Source organism: Blennius ocellaris (genome assembly GCF_963422515.1).
Source record: "Blennius ocellaris genome assembly, chromosome: 24".
Taxonomy (NCBI): Eukaryota; Metazoa; Chordata; class Actinopteri; order Blenniiformes; family Blenniidae; genus Blennius; species Blennius ocellaris.
The window spans coordinates 2,390,389-2,412,276 of NC_137673.1; the positions used below are offsets into that span (position 1 = coordinate 2,390,389).

The window sequence follows — 21,888 nt, forward strand, 5'->3', positions numbered from 1 at the left end:
TCCCGGTGCACTTTGGAAACAGGCACAGACAAGAGTGTCGCTCCTTCTTCCTCCTCTTCCTCCTCCTCCTCTTCCTCCTCCTCCTCCTCTTCTTCCCTCCCTCCCTCCGCCTCGGCGCGTGGGCCGGTAATCTTCTCGTCTCGCTCACCACGGGAGCTTTTCTCCACCGTGACGTCACGCGCGGCCAGGTGGCGTCTGTGGCTGGGAGGTGTGCGCATGCGCACTCTGCCGCGTAATTGACCGCGTGTGTGTTTTGGTCAATTACAGGGTATTGATTAGTTTGCTCTGACGCTGCAGCTCGTGCAACATCACCATGGAGAGGCTCCACAACATGAATCTGTTTAGCATTGGCAGTATACCACATTTTGAATTAAGTCATTTTTATTTTTATTTTGCTGTATTTTATTGTATTTAATCCCCACATACTATATTTATCACTCTATGACGTATATGTGTGCATATTGTATATCTGTGTGTATATATTTATACAGATATTAGTTGATATTGTTAATTTATATATGTAAATATATCTATGTATATATTTTTACCCCAGAAAGATAATTATTATGTAAAACTGTTGAATACTGGAGTATGGAGTATGGAGAGTATGATTAGATACGTTTTACTTCTTCCTCCCCCTTTTCAGACATGGCAATTGGACATAGGATGTATGTATATGTGTGTATACTTGAATATAGATTATCTATTTTTTCCAAATATATTTTCATAAAATATAACTTTAATTAATTATATTATCTCCAAAGGGTTTATATATGGAGTTGTAGATATATGTATAGGTATACGGGTAGGTCATCAATTTTAGTGCAAAAACTGACAATAAAACAAATGTATTTCTATTGTAATATCTAATTATTACAATTAGTTAAATGCAGAAACACCAAAAGTACAAAATTAGACTAAAATGAATATATGCAGTCTGTATATATATATATTCATTTTTTCATTCTAATTTTGTACTTTTCTGTGTAATTAAGTTTATGAGGTTAGAGAATTGGATTTTGCAGTGGGAAGTAAAAGCACTTTTTAGAAAAAACAGTGCCATTATAGCGGGTTTTTTATTCTTGTTGTTGACATGAATATAAGTACCAAGTGTGGAATAAAATATAATGTTAAATGCTTCAATAAAGAATATAATTACAGTTAAGATAAGAAAAATGCAACATTCCATGAAAGCAAGTTTGTATAATTTTTTTGCAATCTTTATCAAAATATCAATTTATTTATTTATTTTATTGTTAACTCTTTATTTGGGCAATTATTAATTCTAGAGCCTTTGAGAATAATCAATACTGAATATTTGTTGAGGTCAGACGGGTCAGAACCTTAATTAAAGGCGCCACGTTTCAGGGGGGAAATATTTTCATCCATTGGTCCTTTCCTTGTTTCCTGGAGACGCTTTTCGGCGGGTTTTATTGAAACACAATAATAAAGCTTTCATAATATGAATAACCACTTCCTGTTTTGATATTCAAAACAAAATGTGAAGATTTATTTATGACGCGAGATGCGAAGATCATTGTATGTTTCTTTGTCTACAAGTGTGTATTTTTTTCTGTTTGGGTAATATTTACAATAAAGGAGCATGAGGGCTTATTTTAGACCGTATCGGTAATGTTTTTGTAGTATTGATTAAATGAAAGCGAGCGACTTTCTCTTACTTTGAAGGGCAAAAGCGGATGCTCGTCTCCACAGTCTCGTACGCTTACCTTCGCTTGTCAAAATGGCGTTGCTCGTAGTGGGAGGCTGGAGTTAGTCCGTCTTCTCCATCTCTGCGTTTTTCGGGAGAGCCGACGGACCGTCAGCCGCGGACAGCATGGCAACCCTGGACCAGAAGTCCCCCAACGTGCTCCTCCAGAGCCTCTGCTGCCGGATCACCGGGAAAAGCGAAGGTACATCGATCCGGCGTTAGCATGCTGCGCGCGACTGCAACACTCCAGCGAACCTCGTTCACAATTCATCTTTTTTCACATTCATGCCTCTATTGGTGATCAAATTCGTCCCACACATGAGTTTATGGTATACACGTATTACTTGGAATACCTTGAAAAATTCGGCTCATACGTTTTAGTTTATTAAGTCACAAATACGTGAAGGATTCAACGTTTTTACTCAGCTTACCCGATTCGACCCGGTATGTTTTTGTGACGGGGTCCTGTGGGAAACTGTTCAAACTAAACCGGAGCAGCCGCACGTTTGAATATACGGCTATTAGTCATTTACTAACCTCTTTGGATGTCTGCGTGCACTCCGTGCATCCATGTCGCCGGATCAGTGTGCACGGCGGCGGGATGCACCGGTGTGCAGCGAGCAGCAGGCCCCTGCAGGATGCAGCTCAGCATGTGTGATGGGAGATGGCAGCAAAGACAAATGTCAGTCTGACCATCCGCTTGTCAACAGTGTCCTTCACGTCAATGCCTTAAACGTAGCATATTGTGCATTTACACCCCCTTCAGATTGCATGGCACAATCACAATCATCATGTCATAGCCATGTTTACATCCCCTCAAAGTGTTTTGTGTTTGTATTTGATGCTTTCTCCAGTTGACGTTGCCCACCAGTTCCAGTACGCCGTGCGAGTCATTGGCAGCAACTATGCCCCTTCCATTGAACGAGACGAGTTCCTCGTGTCGGAGAAGATCAAGAAAGAGTGTAAGTGGCAGCTCCATCCATCCATCCAGCTCCTGTACATGCTTTACGGAAGTAAGGTTACAAGGATTAGACCCCAGGAGTCATAAAACTGTTGTGGGGTGACACTTCTCCAACATCACCCAATTTCTAAAAATTCCTAACCCACAGGAGAGTGCCTTATTTAATCTGTGTGCATCTTTCTGATGTTATAGGCGGTGTGTGTGTATATCTATATATATATATTCCCTATTTGCACTTTAATATATATATGCTGGAGTCTTTCCAGGGTAACGTGAACGTCTTTATCGCACCATTTTGCCTGATCCCAGCGGACATTTATAGTAAGCAAGGTAGCACCATTAGTGGGGAAACATTGATCCGAGCTTTGATGGAGACAATAAAACATAAATAGCACAACATTTACATCGCGTTTGCTCATCCCAGCATGTCACAGGGACTTATGGGAAGCCTTTGGTTAAGTATTTGTGCCGGTTTGTGGACCAAAATTGTATTGATTGCTTGCTGGGATGATGACATTTTTCTTTTTCTGCAGTAAATTTCCCCCATCATCTTTGGTTGACGTTTAATGAGCTCCTCTTTCTGTTGCAGTGCTGAAGCAGCGACGGGAAGCAGACGCTGCGCTCTTCTCAGAGCTGCACAGGAAACTTCAGACACAGGTCGGGAATTCTGGTTTATTTTCATCCTCTGAGCTGTGAACGTGATTGGTTTAGATTGCAACTTGTTGAGCTCATTAATTGGGGGGTTTCCTACTTAACAGGGTGTTTTGAAGCATCGGTGGTCTGTTCTCTACCTGCTGCTCAGTCTATCTGATGACCCCCGTAAACCGTCCACCAGGGTGAGCGACACACACACACACACACACACAAGTATCCAGAGAGTTTGCCAGGTCGTGACTGGAGGCCTGATGCTCCTTCATTCAGGTGGGAAACTACGGGGCGCTGTTTGCCCAAGCCCTCCCGAGGGACGCCCACTCCACCCCGTTCTACTGCACCCGCCCGCAGAGCCTGGCGCTGAGCTACGGGGAGCGCGGCCTCTCGGCCAGCGTGGGCACCAGCGGGATCTCCAGCCTGGGCGTGTACACGCTGAACGGCCCCACGCCGACGCCACAGTCCCTGCTGGCCGGGTGAGTGCTCCGGCATTAAGATTTCACGTTCAAATTTAACGGATCCCCGATTGGAAAAAGAGGGGGGAAAAACTTGATTAAACTCCAAGTGCACTTAAACCAAAATAAATACTCGATGAATCAACGGCCCTCTTTACCTGAAACTCTCTGCGGAGGACAGAGTTATTCATCTGATGCTCCTCGCAGCGACTGCCATCTGTTTTGTGGAGCGTCAGAAGGCCATTTAATCCCATTAATCCGTGTTAATAATGCATTAATGCTCCAGGTAGAAATGGCCCTGGAGCAGTTTGGGGAGAGCGAAAAGGCAACTCATCACTTCTACATATTAAGAAAAGAGCCTTTTAGCTTTGAATTGTAATTCACCCTTAAGACGGTGTGTGTGTGTGTGTGTGTGTGTGTGTGTGTGTGTGTGTGTGTGTGTGTGTGTGTGTGTGTGTGTGTGTGTGTGTGTGTGTGTGTGTTTCAGCCAACCTCCTCAGGCCGCAGCCACTCAGGCTCTGGGTTCACGGTTAGCCTGGGCTCTTCCCGTCAACGCCTCTCCTTCCTCTGCTCTGGCCCCGCCCACCTCTCGCCCGCCGCTCGGACCGCCGGCTCTGTCGTCCCGAGCGGGGCGGCCACGCGACCCCACTGGTGAGTGACGAGGACGTAAAGTGTTTCAAGCTGAGTGAAACATCCACACTGACAAATGTTCCTGGACTATATTTTCCTTGTGTGTGTCTAAACACTGACATTTGAACACGTCGTCTTGCCCTCCGCGAGCGCAGGCGAGGTCAACGAGGCCGCGCTGGTGCGAGACATCCTCTACGTCTTCCAGGGGATCGATGGCAAGTTCATCAAGATGAACGCCCACGATAACTGCTACAAAATAGACAGCAAGGTACGTGAATCCTCGTCGAGCCTCGTAAAGCTTTTACTGCAGCGATCCACTCAGCGGGGGGGGGGGGGGGGGGGGGGGGGGATGTCAAGTGTCCTGCAGGAAGCAAAGGACTCGAGTCCTGAAGTGATCTCCGCCGCAGACTACGTGATCTGATAGCAGGGTTATTGTTGTTGATTACATTAAAAAAAAAAAAAAGCTCCTACAGATCAATGTGAAGCTCTTTGACTCCGAGCCAATGTGACCTCGGCTTTCTTTCTTATTTCGTCTCGCCTGTCAGTTCACGTTACTCCCCTTTACTCCCCATTTGTTAGATGGTCAATACCAGGGCCGAATATGGAAGTTGTCCCATACTCGCACTAAACATAGCCTGCCGACACCGTCCTGATGAGGCCGGAGGCATTTGGGCCACTTAACCTCTCCGCGAGGCTCCCCGCACAAAAGGCTTTTGTTCAAGCAGATGAAAATTTAATGCGTCATTCAATGTGGACCCGTCTCCCGCTGCAGAGGCAGCCTGTTGCCTGTACAGGTTGAGGCGGCTGCAGTGGGTGGATTATGTAAATGACACCCGTCTCCGATGTCTGCCTGCATGACGGTTTGTATTTTCAACCAGAAAGTGACTCAGCAGAGCTTCCATGTCTTCAGTCGCGTATTAAATCAGCACACGCGCGCTTTCATTTGTCACACTGAATAAATCAACCCAACAAGCCGTGCTTTGCATGCGGTGTAATGTGTGCCCTCCCTCACTAGGTGGTGCTGTGCAAGTCCCTGAGGGACACCAGCGGCAGGCTGGCTGAGCTGGGCTGGCTCCACAATAAAGTCAGGAAGTACACGGATGCCAGGAGCCTGGACCGGGCCTTCGGCTTGGTGGGACAGGTGCGTGTCTGCGTCTATTCTCAGGTCAAGTGAATGGTTTTTCCCACCGGACCGAATAAATCAGTGGCTTCTATCCACCCGCGATACATAATGATCTGGGCTGTTGCCGGTTCATCTCGGCGCGTTGATTCTCTTGGTGAACGCCGGCCCCTGATGCTCGTCTGTGCTTTGCGGCGGCAGGGTTTCTGCGCCTCGCTCCACCAGGAGCTGAAGGAGTACTACCGCCTCCTCTCCGTCCTCCACTCACAGGTAAACCAGGCATCATTAGTGCTGTTACGGCCTCGTCGCCCGGGCTGTTCTACCGGGATCCACGCGCCCTCGTTAAAGGTGACTCCCGTGTCGAACCTGTCCCCAGCTGCAGGTGGAAGACGAACACGGCGTGACCATTTGCACCGAGAGCGGCTTGACCCTCCGGCGCCTGCTGGTGTGGATGTACGACCCCAAAGTGCGACTCAAGACGCTGGCGGCCCTCGTTGACTTCTGCCAAGGTGGGCTGGGCGCAGGCGGGCGGTGGCCTGCTGGATTTGCGGCGTTGCGGACGTCCGTTGCTGACTTGTCGCCCCCCCCCCAGGTCGCAAGGGAGGCGAGCTGGCCACGGCCGTCCACGCCTACGGGAAAACGGGGGACCCGCAGATGAGGGCGCTGGTGCAGCACATCCTCAGCCTGGTGTCGCACCCCATCCTCAACTTCCTGTACCGCTGGATCTACGACGGCGAGCTGGAAGACACCTACCACGAGGTACGCCCGGCGTCCCCGCACCCTCTATTTACTGCCCCGGTTGTGGGGCATTGTTCTCCCCACCCGCCCTGCCGTTTGACCCCCCCCCCAGTGAGAAAGAACATTAGCGGAGGAGGAATAAAAGAGAGCGCGGCGGTGGGGACGGGGATGAGGGGTTGGGTAATGGAGACCACGGTGATGGATCCTCCTTCACCTCTCCCCCGGCCTTTCTCTCTCTCTTTCACTCATTCACTTCCTCTCGCACAAAAGTATTTATGTGTCCGGCGTGAGCCATCGCTCCGACCTGGACGGTGCCGAGTCGAAGAACACGGCGGTAAAGTTGCCGGAGCTCTCGGCAGCAAGACGACTCCCGGGAATCACGGCGATTAAACCGCAGCCGTGGTTACGACTCAAAAAGGGCAGAAGACATAAAAAGTGACTCGGCAGTATTTTCACCGAGGAATAAAAGTGTTTATGAGGTTGTTTTTTTTTGTCAAAGTAAACAGTTATTTCTCAGCTATTCACTGTGCACTTTTCGAAGTATATATTAGTGGCGAAAGCCGACGTGTCGTCCCCGTTGAGTCTCTTTCAGCTAATTAGACTCGGCTGTCGACTTCAGAGTGACCCTGACGGCTAAAAATGGCTCCAGAGCGCTCAGCCTTCGTCGCTCACCTCAGAAATCTAGCGGAAGTGAACGTGACCCCCGAAACGTTGCGTCAAACATCCACCTTTGTCTGTAGTTTTTTGTAGCGTCGGACCCCAACGTGAAGACGGATCGCCTGTGGCATGACAAGTACTCCCTCAGGAAGTCCATGATCCCCTCCTTCATCACCATGGATCAGGCCCGCAAGGTAACGCTCGCCCCGGGCCTGCCGACGTCGTATGACAAAAACAACAACAACAACAAAAAAAACCACGTTTGTGTGTGTGTGTGAACATTTTGCCTCCAGGTCCTGCTCATCGGTAAATCCATCAACTTCCTGCATCAGGTGTGTCACGACCGCACGCCGCCCAGTAAAATCACGCCAGCTTCCAAGTCGACGGACACGCCCAAAGACGGTAAATATCGTCCCGTCCCCCGCCAGCCTTGACACGGTACCGCGGACCGGCAGGGATCGATGCTCTTACCGCTCGCCGGCCTTGTCCTTCGCACCGTTAGCTCGCGGAGAGGGAAGAGGTTTATACTTAGCTGTGTTCTATTGATTCGGCGGGACCGGGTTTGATCTGCGGCTTTTCCGGGACGGGCCGAAGGGCGACGCGCTCGCTTCCGCCTTCCTGCCCAGACACATTCTGAGGCTATTTCTACTTTTTGTTCCACGATATTCAGTAGACGCGTTCCCCTCGGGAGCTTTAGAGGAATGGTGACGCCATGTTTGATAGGTGACTCCCTCTCCACTGCAGCGTCGGAGCTGCTGCTGGACCTGGAGGGAGCGTTTCAGGAGAAAATCGACGCGGCGTACTTCGACACCAGCAAGTACCTGCTGGACGTCCTGAACCACAACTACCTGCTGCTGGAGCACCTGCAGGCCATGAGGAGGTACCTGCTGCTGGGCCAGGGAGACTTCATCCGACACCTCATGGACCTGCTCAAGTGAGTTTGGCTCGTTAAGTTGCAATGGAGTCTTGTTGTAGTTGTTGTTTTTCTTGCATTCTGACCCGCTTTGAAACGTCCCCAGACCTGAGCTGGTCCGTCCCGCCACCACGTTATACCAGCACAACCTGACCGGCATCCTGGAGACGGCAGTCAGGGCCACAAACGCCCAGTTCGATAACGCGGAGATCCTGAAGCGGCTGGACGTACGCCTGCTGGAGGTACCACCCGCTTCCACACGCCGGAATTCATTCAAGCTTCTTTTAGCACACTGTCACAGAGATCCTAAACAAAAACGATGAAATAATTGAAGTGAGTTTATAAATACGGACTCCGATGTGTCTTAGGTGTCTCCTGGAGATACGGGCTGGGACGTCTTCAGTCTGGACTACCACGTCGATGGACCGATTGCAACAGTAACGCACACATACACACCTTCGTCTGTCTCTCTCTCTCTCTCTGGGGGGGAAAAAACAAATAAAACCACCTTTGCGTGTGGCGGTCTTGGTTGCGTACCGACTGAACGTTGCGTTTGCTTCCCAGGTGTTTACGAGGGAGTGCATGTGCCACTACCTGCGCGTGTTCAATTTCCTGTGGCGGGCCAAGAGGATGGAGTACACGCTGACGGACATCTGGAAGGGACAGATGTGCAACGCCAAGCTGCTCAAAACCATGCCTGGTGGGTGAATGCATGTATTCATCCTACGGGTTAATGTATGCATTTAAAAAAAAAAAAACAACAACAACAACTCCCGTCCCAAATGTTACCTTCCCTCTTTCTTACTCTTTGGCCCTCCAGAGTTGTCTGGCGTGTTGCACCAGTGCCACATCCTGGCCTCGGAGATGGTCCACTTCATCCACCAGATGCAGTACTACATCACGTTTGAGGTCAGATAGACCGTTATTTCAGTCTCTTCAGGATTTCTCTGACTATTGCGTTAGATTTTTTTTTTTTTAATGGAAGTGTGTGTGTGTGTGTGTGTGTGTGTGTGTGTGTGTGTGTGTAGGTGCTGGAATGCTCCTGGGACGAGCTGTGGAACAAAGTGCAGCAGGCTCAGGATCTGGACCACATCATCGCCGCCCACGAAGTCTTCCTGGACACGATCATCTCGAGATGCCTGCTGGACAATAATAGCAGGGTAAATAAACACACGTTTCTTCTTTTTTTTTTTCTCTCCTGACTTTCTGTCCTTCACTCAACGCCGCGTTCGTATCTTCTGCTTCGAAGTCTCTTCTGAACCAGCTGAGGGCCATATTTGAGCAGATCATCGAGTTCCAGAGCGCCCAGGACTCCCTCTACCGCTCGGCGCTGGAGGAGCTCGCCCTGCGGCTGCAGCACGAGGAGAAGAAGCGGCGGCGCGAGCAGGAGGTGAGGGACTGCGCTGGGGGTTGACGCCCAAAGGGGCGGGCGGGAAGTGACACTGGCTCCGTCTGGCGCTGCAGGGCGAGTGGGGGGTGACGGCCCAGCAGGAGGCCGAGGAGCAGAAGAGGATTCAGGAGTTCCAGGAAACCATACCAAAGATGCGCTCCCAGCTTCGCATCCTCACCCACTTCTACCAGGTACTGTGTCGCTCACGCCGCCGCCAATCACCTGCTCTCGGTGGACCCCCGCAGTGACACCCTCTCCCCCCCCCCCCCCCCCCCCTTCAGAGCATCGTCCAGCAGTTCCTGGTGTTGCTGATGACCAGCACGGACGAGAGTCTGCGCTTCCTCAGCTTCAGACTGGACTTCAATGAGCACTACAGGTCTGTCTTTCACCGCTGACTGCTTTTATTTGTTTTTTAAAGAGTCAATTACTTGACTTGCGTCCGCCTCCCCAGCACCCCTGTAGCGGCGCCCTGACATTTTGCAGAAAATGATTTGTAAATAAACATTTTGCTTATGTTTTTTTTATTGTATTCCATGCTGATTTTCAAAAAAAAGGCTCAAACTCGGCTAAAAAAAGAAGGTAAAACTACTCTAGAATAGCTGTAATTGCCTGTAAATAAATAAAAGTACATAGATAATAGTTAAAAAATATATAGTTAACAGGTTGAAAGTTGTGAAAGCGGCTGTTTTGGTCATAAAGGTTCCAGACACCAATAGGAACTGCCTCCATGAACGTGGTTTTTTTTATTTCCCAGGGCCAGAGAGCCGAGGCTGCGAGCCTCGCTGGGCACCACGCGAGGCCGGCGGCCATCGAACATCTGACGCCGCCGCCGCGGCGCCCGCTGACGAGCTACGCCCCGCAACGTTTGGGTGGGCGGGGTGCGACGCCGCGCAGACGACGGGGGCGGCGGCGGCGGCGCTTCCCGTGCCTCGGAGGACCGATCCGCCGCCGCGGGGCCGCTCCGGCGAGGGCGGCAGACTCCAATTGTAAAGACCGCCGGACGCGCGGCGGCGAATCCTGCAAAACGCGAATGGAAGTGGGCGGGAACTCTCCACCCGAGAGCGAGGAGGTGACAAGTGCTGCTGCTCCGACTGAACTCCCCGAGTCGCGCCGGGCCAACGCTCATGGCATGCCTTATTGATGAGGAAAAGTGAGATCCCCTCCCCCACCACCACCACCACCTGGTTTTTTCCCTCAGTGCGGTTGCCAAATCCAGTCCCAACACCCATTATGTATGTAAATAAAGTTTATGCAAAAATGTATGTATGTGTAAACGTCAACACCTCCCGGTTCGACTGATGTGGGTCCGATTTTCAATTTCAAAGGAAAAAAAAAAACGCCGGAAAACGTGACTTTTATAGAACAGATTATATATTAGTGCTTCTGTTGCAGTTTTTTTCTCATAAAAGTCGGGAAAAAAGTACTTTTTTGAGGACCGAAACTCTCCAGAAACACTGGTCCATCAGGTCATGAGATATTTAATATTTATGATCGGCGTTAGCAGACCAGTACATCAGTCTAAAATCCAGGGACACGACAGACTTCAAGTTGTTGCTTTGTTTACACCCAATAATAATTCTCCTTTTTTTTTTTATTTCTCTATGTAACATGTTGAAGAATGCAATCCCAACCTCACTGCTCATCAAAAACCACAGGAAGTAGAAAAATAAAAAGTCCACGTTTAAATTTGTTATGTCCAGTTTAATCTGTTCGGACATTATCAAAAAGAGAGCAGAGCTGTGTAATTAGTTTTTTTTGTTGTCGTTTACAATCAAACTGTACAAACGAACCAGAAAATAAGCCTGTAAAGTTCACATTTTACCTCCTTGAGCTTATAAAAACAGGATAATCGTGCATTTTCTGAATTGCTGAGTGTGTTTGCTGGATTTCTTTGCGAGAAGCCCGACGAGAACGAATCGTCTGCGACGCTTTTCCCATTTGAATTGAGACTTCTTAAAACTTGTGCGTTCGTAGAAATGGATCTTACTAATACAGATTTTAAAACTTTAGGCTGCTCACAAATCCTCTTCAGCCGAACCTGTTTATCAATATCCCAGTTGTCTTTGTTTTGTTTTTTTACTCGAACCTTTTTACATCTGCAGATCCTCGGTATAGTTCAGTCAGTTTAAACCCGACGGTGTGTGTGTGTTGGGACGTTTGACTTTTATTTGTGGTGTTGGTGAAACAAACTGGTGCTGCATCTGGTCTCCAGACCACGTTACTGTTTTCTGACAATGAACTTCCACACACACACACACACACACGTGCATAAGCAGGTGAATCTGACCATTTGAACTCGTGCACTCGTCTATTTCTGTCCGTACTCAATAACTTGTATAGCACATAATGTATAGAGAAAAAGGGATGTGAACCGTCCCGGGTTTTCTTTAATAAAGTGTTCTTTTTTTATTGACTGTGTGTGTGTGTGTGATTTCCTGCTGAACATCGCTTGGTGGAGCCGAATTAGCTTGGACTTGCTGCCACCTCCTGGAAAGACCACGTGCGTTTTTAAGCTGAATTTCAGAAAACAAACCATCTTTTGCTGCCACTTAAATTCTGATTTCACTCTGAAAATGTCACACCAAGCATAAAACACCCCAAACTGGAACGCATCAAATTTACTGGTAAACTAAAGTGGATTCAGTGTCGTCGCGCCAAATGTTTACTGTGACTGTAACTTTTTTTTTCTATTTAAACAACAAACAGCTTCTTCAAAAATCCAGAAACGTAAAATCGAAATCGAGAAGGGATTTTGTAGAGTGCAAAGAAACGGTAAATTCATTATATTTGACTTAAATGTAACTTGATAATGTTGTACGGTTGCAAATGTTGATTTATGATGTGAGTGGGAGCATTTAAAAAAAAAATAAAAAATGAGCAGAAGTGGGTCTCATACTGGTCCCTGTGGAATACCACACAATCAATTATAATTATTTGAAGAATATTTCACCACACTGACAAAACAGCTTCTCCATTTAAAAAAAAAAAGTATATTTGTTATATTTGTATTTATTAGTGATATGAGTAGATCTAAAACTTGACTGGAATTGATCAAAACTCACATTTTCAATTGAGAACAATGACAATCAAAAAGTTCAGTTCTACTCATAAAGGTCTGAGGTTTATCCATTTTTACACTCAGCCATGTAAAAGGTGAGCCACTAGAGGGAGGAACAGCTTCTCTTTTCCTCCATCCAGCCTTCTGTGTCCTCCAGCCTTTAGGTTTTTTTTGTTTTTTTTATGAAGGAGAATGTTCAGGTTTACTCGCTCGGGTGTGGTCATATATGAAAAATGTTCCTCGCAGTCGGTGTTTACCACGGATATTAGTTCTGTCTGCTCCCATTTTATTCTAAGAAAAAAACAACAAAAACAAACATTTCTTTCATGGAGTGGCTCTGACAGGTCGTCTGGTTCTCTGCTGTTTGTGCAGACACGCAGTGTAAAGTCAGCTTTACTCGCTTACGGAAAATTGTCAATTCTCGAGTTGCGCGAGGCTGCGAGTCGGAACCGACTGTGAAACTTCGTGTTTTACCCCGTCTTTGCCACGAGGCGCTTGTTGGTGCAGCGAAATGGTTTCTGATCAGGCAAGACATTTCTCCCACAATTCCCAGCGCCCCTCATGTCATTTTTTCTTCCCCCTGCAGAAATAGCTTTTGCACTGCTGACCTTTATATTGAGCAAGACCTCCCTGACAAACTGACCTGGTATCAGTTCATTCTCTACGTGTCAGTGGTCCTGGGAGTCTTTGACAGCCCTCGGACGTTTCCTGGAACGGAGGCCGACGGCGAAGAAGAGTGCAGAACTATGACTTGCTTTCTCAGTGGAAATTATTCAGCAAACAGCCCCAAAAAGAGGCATCACTTATTCAGTGGCGATGCATTTCAAGCATGTCCGTGGGCGCTTCCTGTCCTCCGCCTCGGAGCGGCGGTGCACTGAACCCTTGCTAATACCTGGCGAACACACCCAGCCGCCGCTAGCCAACATCCAGGGCAAGGTGTTGCTACTGAGAGTGATAAAACTCATCTGCATCATGAAATTCTACTTCTTTGTTCAGCTTGCATGGGATCGCCTCCAAATTGGTACGAACTGCACTCACCCCGTGATACTAAAAGGAGTCATCAGCTGCTATTTTTATCCAGTCTCCCTTAAATGATCTTTAAATTAATTCTTAAAATTTATTACGAAAAACAAACCAAAAAACAAATCAAACATAGATCTTGTTCTGGCCCTTTTTCATACCGCAACTTCCTCTGATGAGAGTACCTGTGAGATTTTGACTGGTATGGTTGATTGGCTATCAATTAAAGCGATAGCATAGCGATAGCATAGCATAGCAGATCTTTGCTCACATAAAAAAAAGAAGAAAAGATCGAAGAGCCGTCTACAAACATCCCCGCCACAGAGCAACGCAACCCGGAGATCAAAAATGAAATACAGGGGTCGATGTTTATACTAGTCCTGTTAGCAGTTAGCGGCTAACCACGAGTGGCAAACCGCAAGCAGCTAAATTTATCAGGAGTGGGAGAATGATATTGGCCTACTGTGTTGACAAAAATCACAGAAGCACAAGCACAATCTCAAAAATGTGGGGGGATGACGCCCCCTCGTTGGCGATTCTGGTTTGTAAAACAAAAGAAACTCTTTCAAAATCTCGACTTTCAGGCCAGTTTCAACAAAGAAAAACATGACTGGAGAGTTTGAATTGACATCAATGTCGCCAGCAATCAGTCTTTAAACTTTCACGGACTTCTGCTTCTCACTGTTTCCAGCGTCACGCCGTGTGCCTTCACACAGACGTGAACACTGGATCAGCCTCTTTGTCTGAAGGCAACATGAAAGTTGTCAAATTAAAGCAAGACAGCTGGTTAAATTCAGAGCCTGGTTTCCATACCCCCCCCCCCCCACCTCGTCTATCCACAGCAGCCTTGGTTCAGAGCCGTTTGACCCGCTGGAACAAAGCGACGAGACCAACTGTCACATCCCGTTACACATTAGCCTTGCAGCACGAGTACAACAGAACAAGTCTGCCACCACTTGTGTCGTCTCACTGTAATGTTGCCCTGTTCGTCTCGGTGAACGTCGTTAAAGGGGGAAAAAAAAAACTGCTTCAATTCCAAGCGACTGACTCGAGTGCTGATCTTCCGTGTTTGACCTTCGCACATCAACTTGAGGTGAGACGGAGAGAAAGAAAATGTGTGTGTGTGTGTGTGTGTGTGTTGTGGAGCCAGACGGAACAGACAGCTGACATTTTCTTGGCAGCAGGTGTATTTGAGAGAATCTTATCAAGAAGACGAATTGTCGCCGTTCCGTCTCGCCGCCTGCTCCTTGAACGTTGTTGTCTGAGGCCCTCCTTTGTTGGCAGTTTGCTTTAACAAGAGCCTCCAGGATAGACGCAAAGGTTTAACTGCATATTTACATTCGTTTGGGTTTTAATGAGGCTAATTTCGGTCGGATATTTCCGTCTCGTTCGGGCCAAACGGGTTTCCCCGGGACGCCGTTTCACCAACTGGCTTCCGTTGTTACGTTAGACCAGGGGTCGGCAACCTTTAAGGCTCAAAGAGCCATTTGGTCCCGTTTAACACTGAATGCAACACCCAAAGAGCCGCACGCTTTTATTTTGACACTCGCTCCGGCAGACCATGCCAGGACGACACACAAAACCTTCTTCACTGCTGGTTGACGACTTACAACTAATCAACTAAACTACATGAACTAATCAACACAACACAATTATTACCGACACTACAAACCTAACATAACCCCCAATAACTACATTTAAAACACAACAAACAGAAACTCCCATAATGCATTGCAGCTCTCAGCTCCTTTATTGCTACACATTATTAAAATGGAAGATAAATGTGGGAGATGTGGATTGTTAGAACCATGAGTGTGATGGTGTGTCTTTAATGTCCTGTAGTTGTTGTGTAGTTCACTAGAATGTTCCGTCGCTCTCAACAAGTCTGGAATGAACCTCCTGGAACTGTCGGCGCTCCGCAGCGCGGCAGTTTTACTGTGAAAGGAACAGGAAGCTCCCAGCTTCAGACACCAGTTGAGCCGCTGTCATGACCTGCAGCCGCAACTCTACGTTCTTCATCCATTATTGTTGCGTAATGACGTCACATCGCTGCGTCGTTCACGACCCTACATTTTACCACTCTTTGTAGCGGGACTGCGCTCTGGGTGGCCTTGCCTCCTTACGTCCCTCCGGGATGAACTGCAGTGGGACCGAGGCTCCAGGAGCCGCAGTGGAGGGACCAAAGAGCCGCGGGTTGCCGACCCCTGGTCGAGACCAAATGAAGCGACTGCGAATCCTCCAAATCGAAAAACTCCCACACGATACTACCGAGGAGCGTCTTTCATATTCCGTTTCATATTGTGTTCTAAATCGCCATTTGTACAGCACAGCTTCAGCGAATCCATCAAAATGCGAGTTAAATAGGAAAGAAGATACTGGAATTGATTGCATGCAGTACACACTGTTGATAGGTGTGTCCAAATATACACAACACTATTCAAATAGCAGTGTTGGGGGAAAAACAACTGAACAAAGCCTCTCTCATTTCTTGATGCCTCCCTGTGAAGAAGTGTTCCTGTTCCCTCGCTTGAATAAAGCAGCATTACATCCAAGCGACAAAAGCCTGTAAACACTGTTTTTCTGCCGCTCAAAGCTGAAATGATTAGAAGTGAAACAACAGAGGGGTAGCGGGGCGAGATCCGAAAGACAAGACGAGACCGTGGAGAAAGAGAAAGGAGTCCCTCGGCCTCGTTGTTCGCCCGCCGCCCCTCGTCGGCTCGGCTGGAGCTCCTTGATGTGGCGGCGTCTCCGCTCCTTCTCCCCGGCTTCACCTCACTCCTCCGCACGTCGACTTTTTTGACAGCTCGCGCTCTGTGGTCCGAAACACGTGTTTTGTTCATTCGACGCAAAGGAAGTGTTGAAAACTAAACTTGTTTGTCTTGCTTTCTACTATTTTTTATTTTATTTTCTTCTCTCTCTCTCTCTCGCCTCCAAATCACACACCCCCTCACAGCAGGGACCTCTTCAAGTTTTCACTTTTGATGGCGTCTGCCTCCTCCGATTCTGCCTCACGTGGGGGAAAGTTGTGATTTGCGGAGGTGGAGCAGGCCTCCTGACCAGCGCCTGCACTTCCAGCGGCTGTGGATGAGCTCCTCCAGCTCCTGAAATCCCATTCTGACATTTTTTTTTTAAATGATTATTTATTCATATCCTCATCCAGGTCAGTGCGAGCACCCGGACCTCATCGAGACACACAGTCGGGCCCCGGGACACTTGCAGGATTCCAATGATTTGTCTTCCTTCCGTTGGTGAAAGAAAAACGAGGCGCGGCCGCCAAAGCGATTAGTTTTGACGGATTCCTCTCGCCGGCCCTCTGATGATAAGCTGCAGCTATTAAGCGCTCAGATGAGCTTTATGTCCTGCTCGCGCTTCCTTTTGTCTCTTTTCGTGAAGTGGAAAACCTTATTAAGGTGCCATCTGGCTGTGGATTTGAAGATTATGCCCACAGGTGAGATGGGGAGATGTTTTCTTGTTGTTTGGGTAAAGACGCCATTCGATAGGATGAAACCCATTCGTTAAAGAAAAACCTCCGCTGACACAGGCTTTTGCAGGAATCCAGACAAAATCCACACGTGCACGGGGAGAACACGCAAACCAACGCGACTCCAACCGGGACCATTTACCGCCGTCATGTTGCGACACCTCAGCCGGCGGGGAAACTCTTCCCACACGTTAATCTCTCTCTTAGATTCCCGCTGCCAGCCTATGGGAAGAAGCGCCGCGTGACATTTCCCCACTTTATCAACGCCACGCGAGGGCTCCCGTGGGAGTGACGCGCTTCCACGGTTTAAATCACCCCCCCCCCCTCCCCCGAGTGAAGTGTGAACTCTCCGGGTCCAACACCTGCGGAAAGGTCACCGGGACGGTGGCGGAGATGTGAGGGAAATGTGAATGGCGCCCCGGAGGTCAGCGCGCTTGTGGGTAAACAGCGCGCGCCGTACGTCCCTTGATTTTTTTCTTTTGGTGCATCGTGGTGTAATTGATCGCGGCCGACGGACTCGCTGACACGCCGCTTAAGCCGGTGCGATTCCACTTATCGAGTGTGACATTTGTGCCGCACAAGCCGGAGCCGGCCATTCCGTTCAGCCACGAGACGGCCGAGCGGATTGACGGACACGGCGAAGGGGACGGGCAAGGAATGGCTCATGAGCGCACTTGTATTCAGGCGCGTGGGTCACGAGGCCTGACGGGAGAAGACGTGTCCTCCCGCTGACAGCCGGCAAAAAAAAACGGGAGGAGAGACGACGTTGGAATTGCTTTATGCTCGCATGTATTAATGTTTGACGTAAAAATAATAAAAATAAAAAAATCCCCCGCCGTGCGTTGGTAATTTAGGCGAGGAAAAACACGACGGCAAGCTGTCCCTCTTCTGTCTGGGATACATTCATGTGCCGCACATATTGGAGTTATTTTGAGGAAGAGGCTTTCTTCACGGGGTGGTGGGAATATTTTAACATGCAGTTTAGCACAGCAGCTGCTAATTACTATGCCGAGATGAAAGAGAGAAAACTTATACCACGGAAAGTAAAGTATCGTCACACGAATCCCCTTTACACACATGTTAATGTCAAATCGGTCCTTTAAAAAAAAAATCTGATCATGTCAGATATATAGACCTGTAATTTGCCAATTAATTTCTGACTATAGTGTGTATTTAGATAAAAATGACACATTTACGTGATAACAATTACTGCCGACTCTAATAGATGCATTATTACCACTCAACATGTCCCATCCACCGATTCCTTTTTCATTGAATCATAAATATTCAATAACCTCGACCAAGCTTCCGTATTTACTCAAAGCCGTTTGTGTGCGGCCCGTACAATCCCAGCTGCGAAGATCTGAAGAGTAAAAAAAAAACCCCAGCACTGAATAGGTGTTTACAACTAAACTGGGTCTTGTTTTTTTTCCCATGACCTGGAAAAGTTCCTCATTAAAAAAAACACCAAGCGATGCTCAGCATCACCTTGCAACTGTGAACCTCGTCATCACTGGAATCAATCTCGTGCAGACGATAGGCTCATCTTAACGGCTACTTCCGTCGGAGGGTTTTGTCAGCTGATCGCGGTGTTGGATCCGTCGGCGGTGAAACCTCTTTAAAAGGTTATTGTGTGAGCAATAACCCCCCCCCCAAGGTGACACGTGCGGTTTCCAAGGTCACCGCCAAACGGCGAAGCAAAAAAACAAACACTTGATTTTCTTTCCCCTTGCTGTTTGTGCTGCAGCCGGCATTGATCTTCCATCTGCCTCGCTGGAATAGAGCGTCGTCCTCTCAGAGATCTCCAGAGGAAGTGCTCTCTCGCTGCTGGGACTTCAAAGCCACTCTCCTAAAATGGGGGGGGGGGATGAAAAGCGCTCGATATGGATCCTACCTGGCACAACAGAGCCGTTTTGTGAATGAGCCAACACGCCGAGCTTCTGACCCGGCTGCTTGTTGCTCTTCTTCTCCATTCACAATTTCTCGCTATTGTGGGACGAGACTTTTAAAAGTTGAGCTGTTCCAAGCTGCGTTTAGTTTATCGTCACGGCATAAAGCACCTAATTAATTTAACCTCAAGCCTTTAAGGTTTTCCACTGATGCAGAAAACACCAAAAAGCGATGCGCTCGGAAGTGTTGTTTCACACTTTTGAGAACAATTTCTAGTTTTTTTTAAGTAGTGCGCTAAAAGATGAGCTCCTCCATGTTTATCTGTAGTTGATTCTGGGGGTCAAACCTCTATTTTAAGACCTAAAAAATCTATTGAACAGACCCTGAACCCACCCGCTGGCATTGTGAAAAGAGGAAGTGCATAAAGGTTAATTTATTTCGGGCTTTTTCAGAACTCTTTCCCGCAGCTTTCCAAGCGTTTCCACTGAGACTGTCAAACCCCCTCCACCCTCCAGCGACCGACCCTGGAGCTCTTCCCTGACCCCTGGCTACAACCACGGCCCCGTCTGAACACACCGCACACGCTCAGACGACCTTCCGGCAAACCGCTGACATTTAACCGGCAAAGGTCTTCGGCCTGTGTGGAAGCGACTGCCGTCAAATGGCTTCTAATAAAGAGAAATACTAGCAAGGATATTGAATTCCCAACGTGCTTATCTGGGGACTCGCTGTCGGGTCTGTGTTTTTGTAATTTGCAATGTTGTCGAATTGTTTCTTTAAAAGCTCACAAAAATGTGCCCAGTAGGACAGTGCGTTTATTTTTGCCACATTAGTGGGATCAGCAAGCAAACACCAGTAGTTTCACTCTGGATGAACGAATATGTTTAATATTGTATATTTGTTGAGGTGTTTTAAATTGACAAACTAAGCAAGACTGCAAACAAGCGATTGCGCTAAAGAGTTGACAAACCCCCCAGAACTCCCGACTCCAAGTTGTTTGAGCTTCATATTAGCGAGGTTAGCGCTGATGAGGCGGCTCAATAATAGGAGGTTTGAATATCCCAAATCCTAATAAGATTCCGCGTGTTTGTCAGATGAGAGTCGGCCGGGGAAATCACATTTCAAACCAAATGCAATATTTATGAAGTCTCTTATTGAGGGCCCCTTTCTCACTTCAATATTAAAACCTGCTGAGGTGCCCTTCAAATCCGTGTAATAACCCACTCCCCCCTTTTCCTCTGTTCTCCCCGTTCATCCGCCTAATAATATTACTTACTCAAAGAATCAAAGACACACAAAGCCTGAGCCACAGACGGAGCAGTTTTAAAGGAGAAACCCCCTCAGTCTCTCCTGCTCTTTATGCACTTGTGCAGGCTTATATGGAGACATCAAAGCTCCTCCTTGGACTTGAAAGGGTTAAACACCCACTTTATTATTTTTTTTAATGATTACGGGTTCAAGCACAAAGGGAAAAGACAAACACGGACTTCTTGGCTCAGTCCAGTCAGACAGTTAGAGATCTGAGAGTACGTTGTATTTCTGAGCCAATCAAGTGCTGAGTAAGTGTTGATTCACGACGACAAACACAACTGCAGGCTGGTTTCCCTGCAGTTCAAATGTCTGCAGCGGTGGGCCTCGAGAGTGTACTGGAGATTTGAGATGAGCCGCGTGTCGCCAGTACAATCGCCCGAGTCCGCCATGGCGCCTTGGAGCGCGGCGGTCAAGCCGCGGCGTGGCGCCGCCCGGCGGAGACGACAGGCGACGCAGCGGCTCCGAGTGGCCGCGATCACCGCGAAAAACCTCCCCGTGACTCCCTGCTGTGTTGGCTCTGCGTTCGCGCCGCCAGCACGGCGGAGGAAACCTAAATCTCCAGGATTGCGTGGGTAAATACAACGGTTTGCGTGTTGACATGAGTCAGCCCTGCACCAGGAAAATAGTCGGCATGGAGACATAGATGCAAGGGAAACGCAATCGCGGCCACGGAGGGAAAAGTGCACCGCTGTAGGACACGTTATTAAATCTTACATTGAATGTGCAAAGGGAGATAGTGGAAGCAGCGTCCATATGGAATAATACATTTCTGAGACCGTCTCTCTCTCTCTCTCTCTCTCTGTTCCGCTCGCCTCTCTGTGTTTTCCTCAGTCCACTGCTCCTCATTTGCATGACAGTCGAGAACAATATTGCCAAAGCGGCGAGACAAAAGCTCTCCCTGTCTTTAATTTGCTTCTCTTCTCTCTCTTTCAGAGCCTCTCAGATAACGGAGCGCTTTGCGGCCGTCAAAGCGTGCTCCACCGGACCTCTGTCCAGGTCCCGTCACGTGGACCCAATAACCGTCACACGTACTAATGAGATTCTGCTTTTTATCAAAAGGGAAAGTCGAATAGGTTATTTTGTTACCGTGGCTTGTTGGGGCCATGAACACAGTTCTACGTTCCCCTTTGTGTCAGATAAACGTTTGCGAGTTGGACGTGTCGGTTTCTGAATTAAGCAGTTATAAATAAAGACATACGCCTGTTAGCTACATTGAATGATTCATTGGTGGTTTGCTGGGTTTTAACAGTCTGTGCTTGAATCTCACACCCTCACTTTTACTTAATACATATAACTATATCTATCTATCTATATATTGATGGTACGGGGCGAAAAAGCCGAGGAACACTGTCACATAACCGTGTCACGATGTAAAAAGCCGTTGCCAGTTCCATGAGAATCGCCAACTGGTACCTGACTTCAATCTCCCTGCTGTTTGCAGCTGAGCAGGTGGCGCACAAAGGCTTGTATTAAAAGAGTTTTAATAGAAAACAGCTGCCTGCTGCGCTCAGAAATGATGCCTGAAACATGAAAGTTGCAGACCGGAGATCCAAAACATTGATTAGGTGAATGACTGTGGCCGAGCGGCGCCGTGTGTTTGGTTCATCATCACTTCCTCGTGTGTCGCTGCGGCTAAACGGCTGTCAGGTAACGCGCCACAGTCCGATCCAGGGAGATTTCCGCGCGGCTTAATTTCAAGGTTTTCTTTCCTGTCATAGTGCCTCGCCGGTTCCTCGCGAAACACAGCGAAAGGTAAAGACATTTTAAAGGATCCCCATGGCAACCGGTGAAGGACTGATGAGTTTAACGCCACACTTGTCTTGCAATTTTCCTCTTAAATTTGTTCCCGAGTGCAGAGGCACTTCCTCCTCCTCCTCCTCCTCCTCCTCCTCCTCCCTGCAGCCGGGA

General features: G+C 48.1%; 1 protein-coding gene across 1 annotated transcript; it reads left to right on the forward strand.

The window, feature by feature from the left end:
* Window positions 1-1,772: 1,772 nt before the first annotated feature.
* On the forward strand, window positions 1,773-11,606 carry tubgcp3 (tubulin gamma complex component 3). Its single transcript, XM_080519508.1, has 23 exons — window positions 1,773-1,910; window positions 2,563-2,670; window positions 3,259-3,326; window positions 3,428-3,505; window positions 3,591-3,793; window positions 4,260-4,423; window positions 4,558-4,670; window positions 5,418-5,543; window positions 5,724-5,792; window positions 5,899-6,031; window positions 6,115-6,281; window positions 7,001-7,111; window positions 7,211-7,319; window positions 7,662-7,851; window positions 7,937-8,072; window positions 8,199-8,267; window positions 8,395-8,530; window positions 8,651-8,739; window positions 8,859-8,990; window positions 9,080-9,220; window positions 9,295-9,411; window positions 9,502-9,596; window positions 9,975-11,606. Exons 1-23 carry the CDS (start codon window positions 1,835-1,837, stop codon window positions 10,039-10,041), a joined length of 2,697 nt encoding a protein of 898 aa, XP_080375634.1. The 5' UTR covers window positions 1,773-1,834; the 3' UTR covers window positions 10,042-11,606.
* Window positions 11,607-21,888: the final 10,282 nt, after the last annotated feature.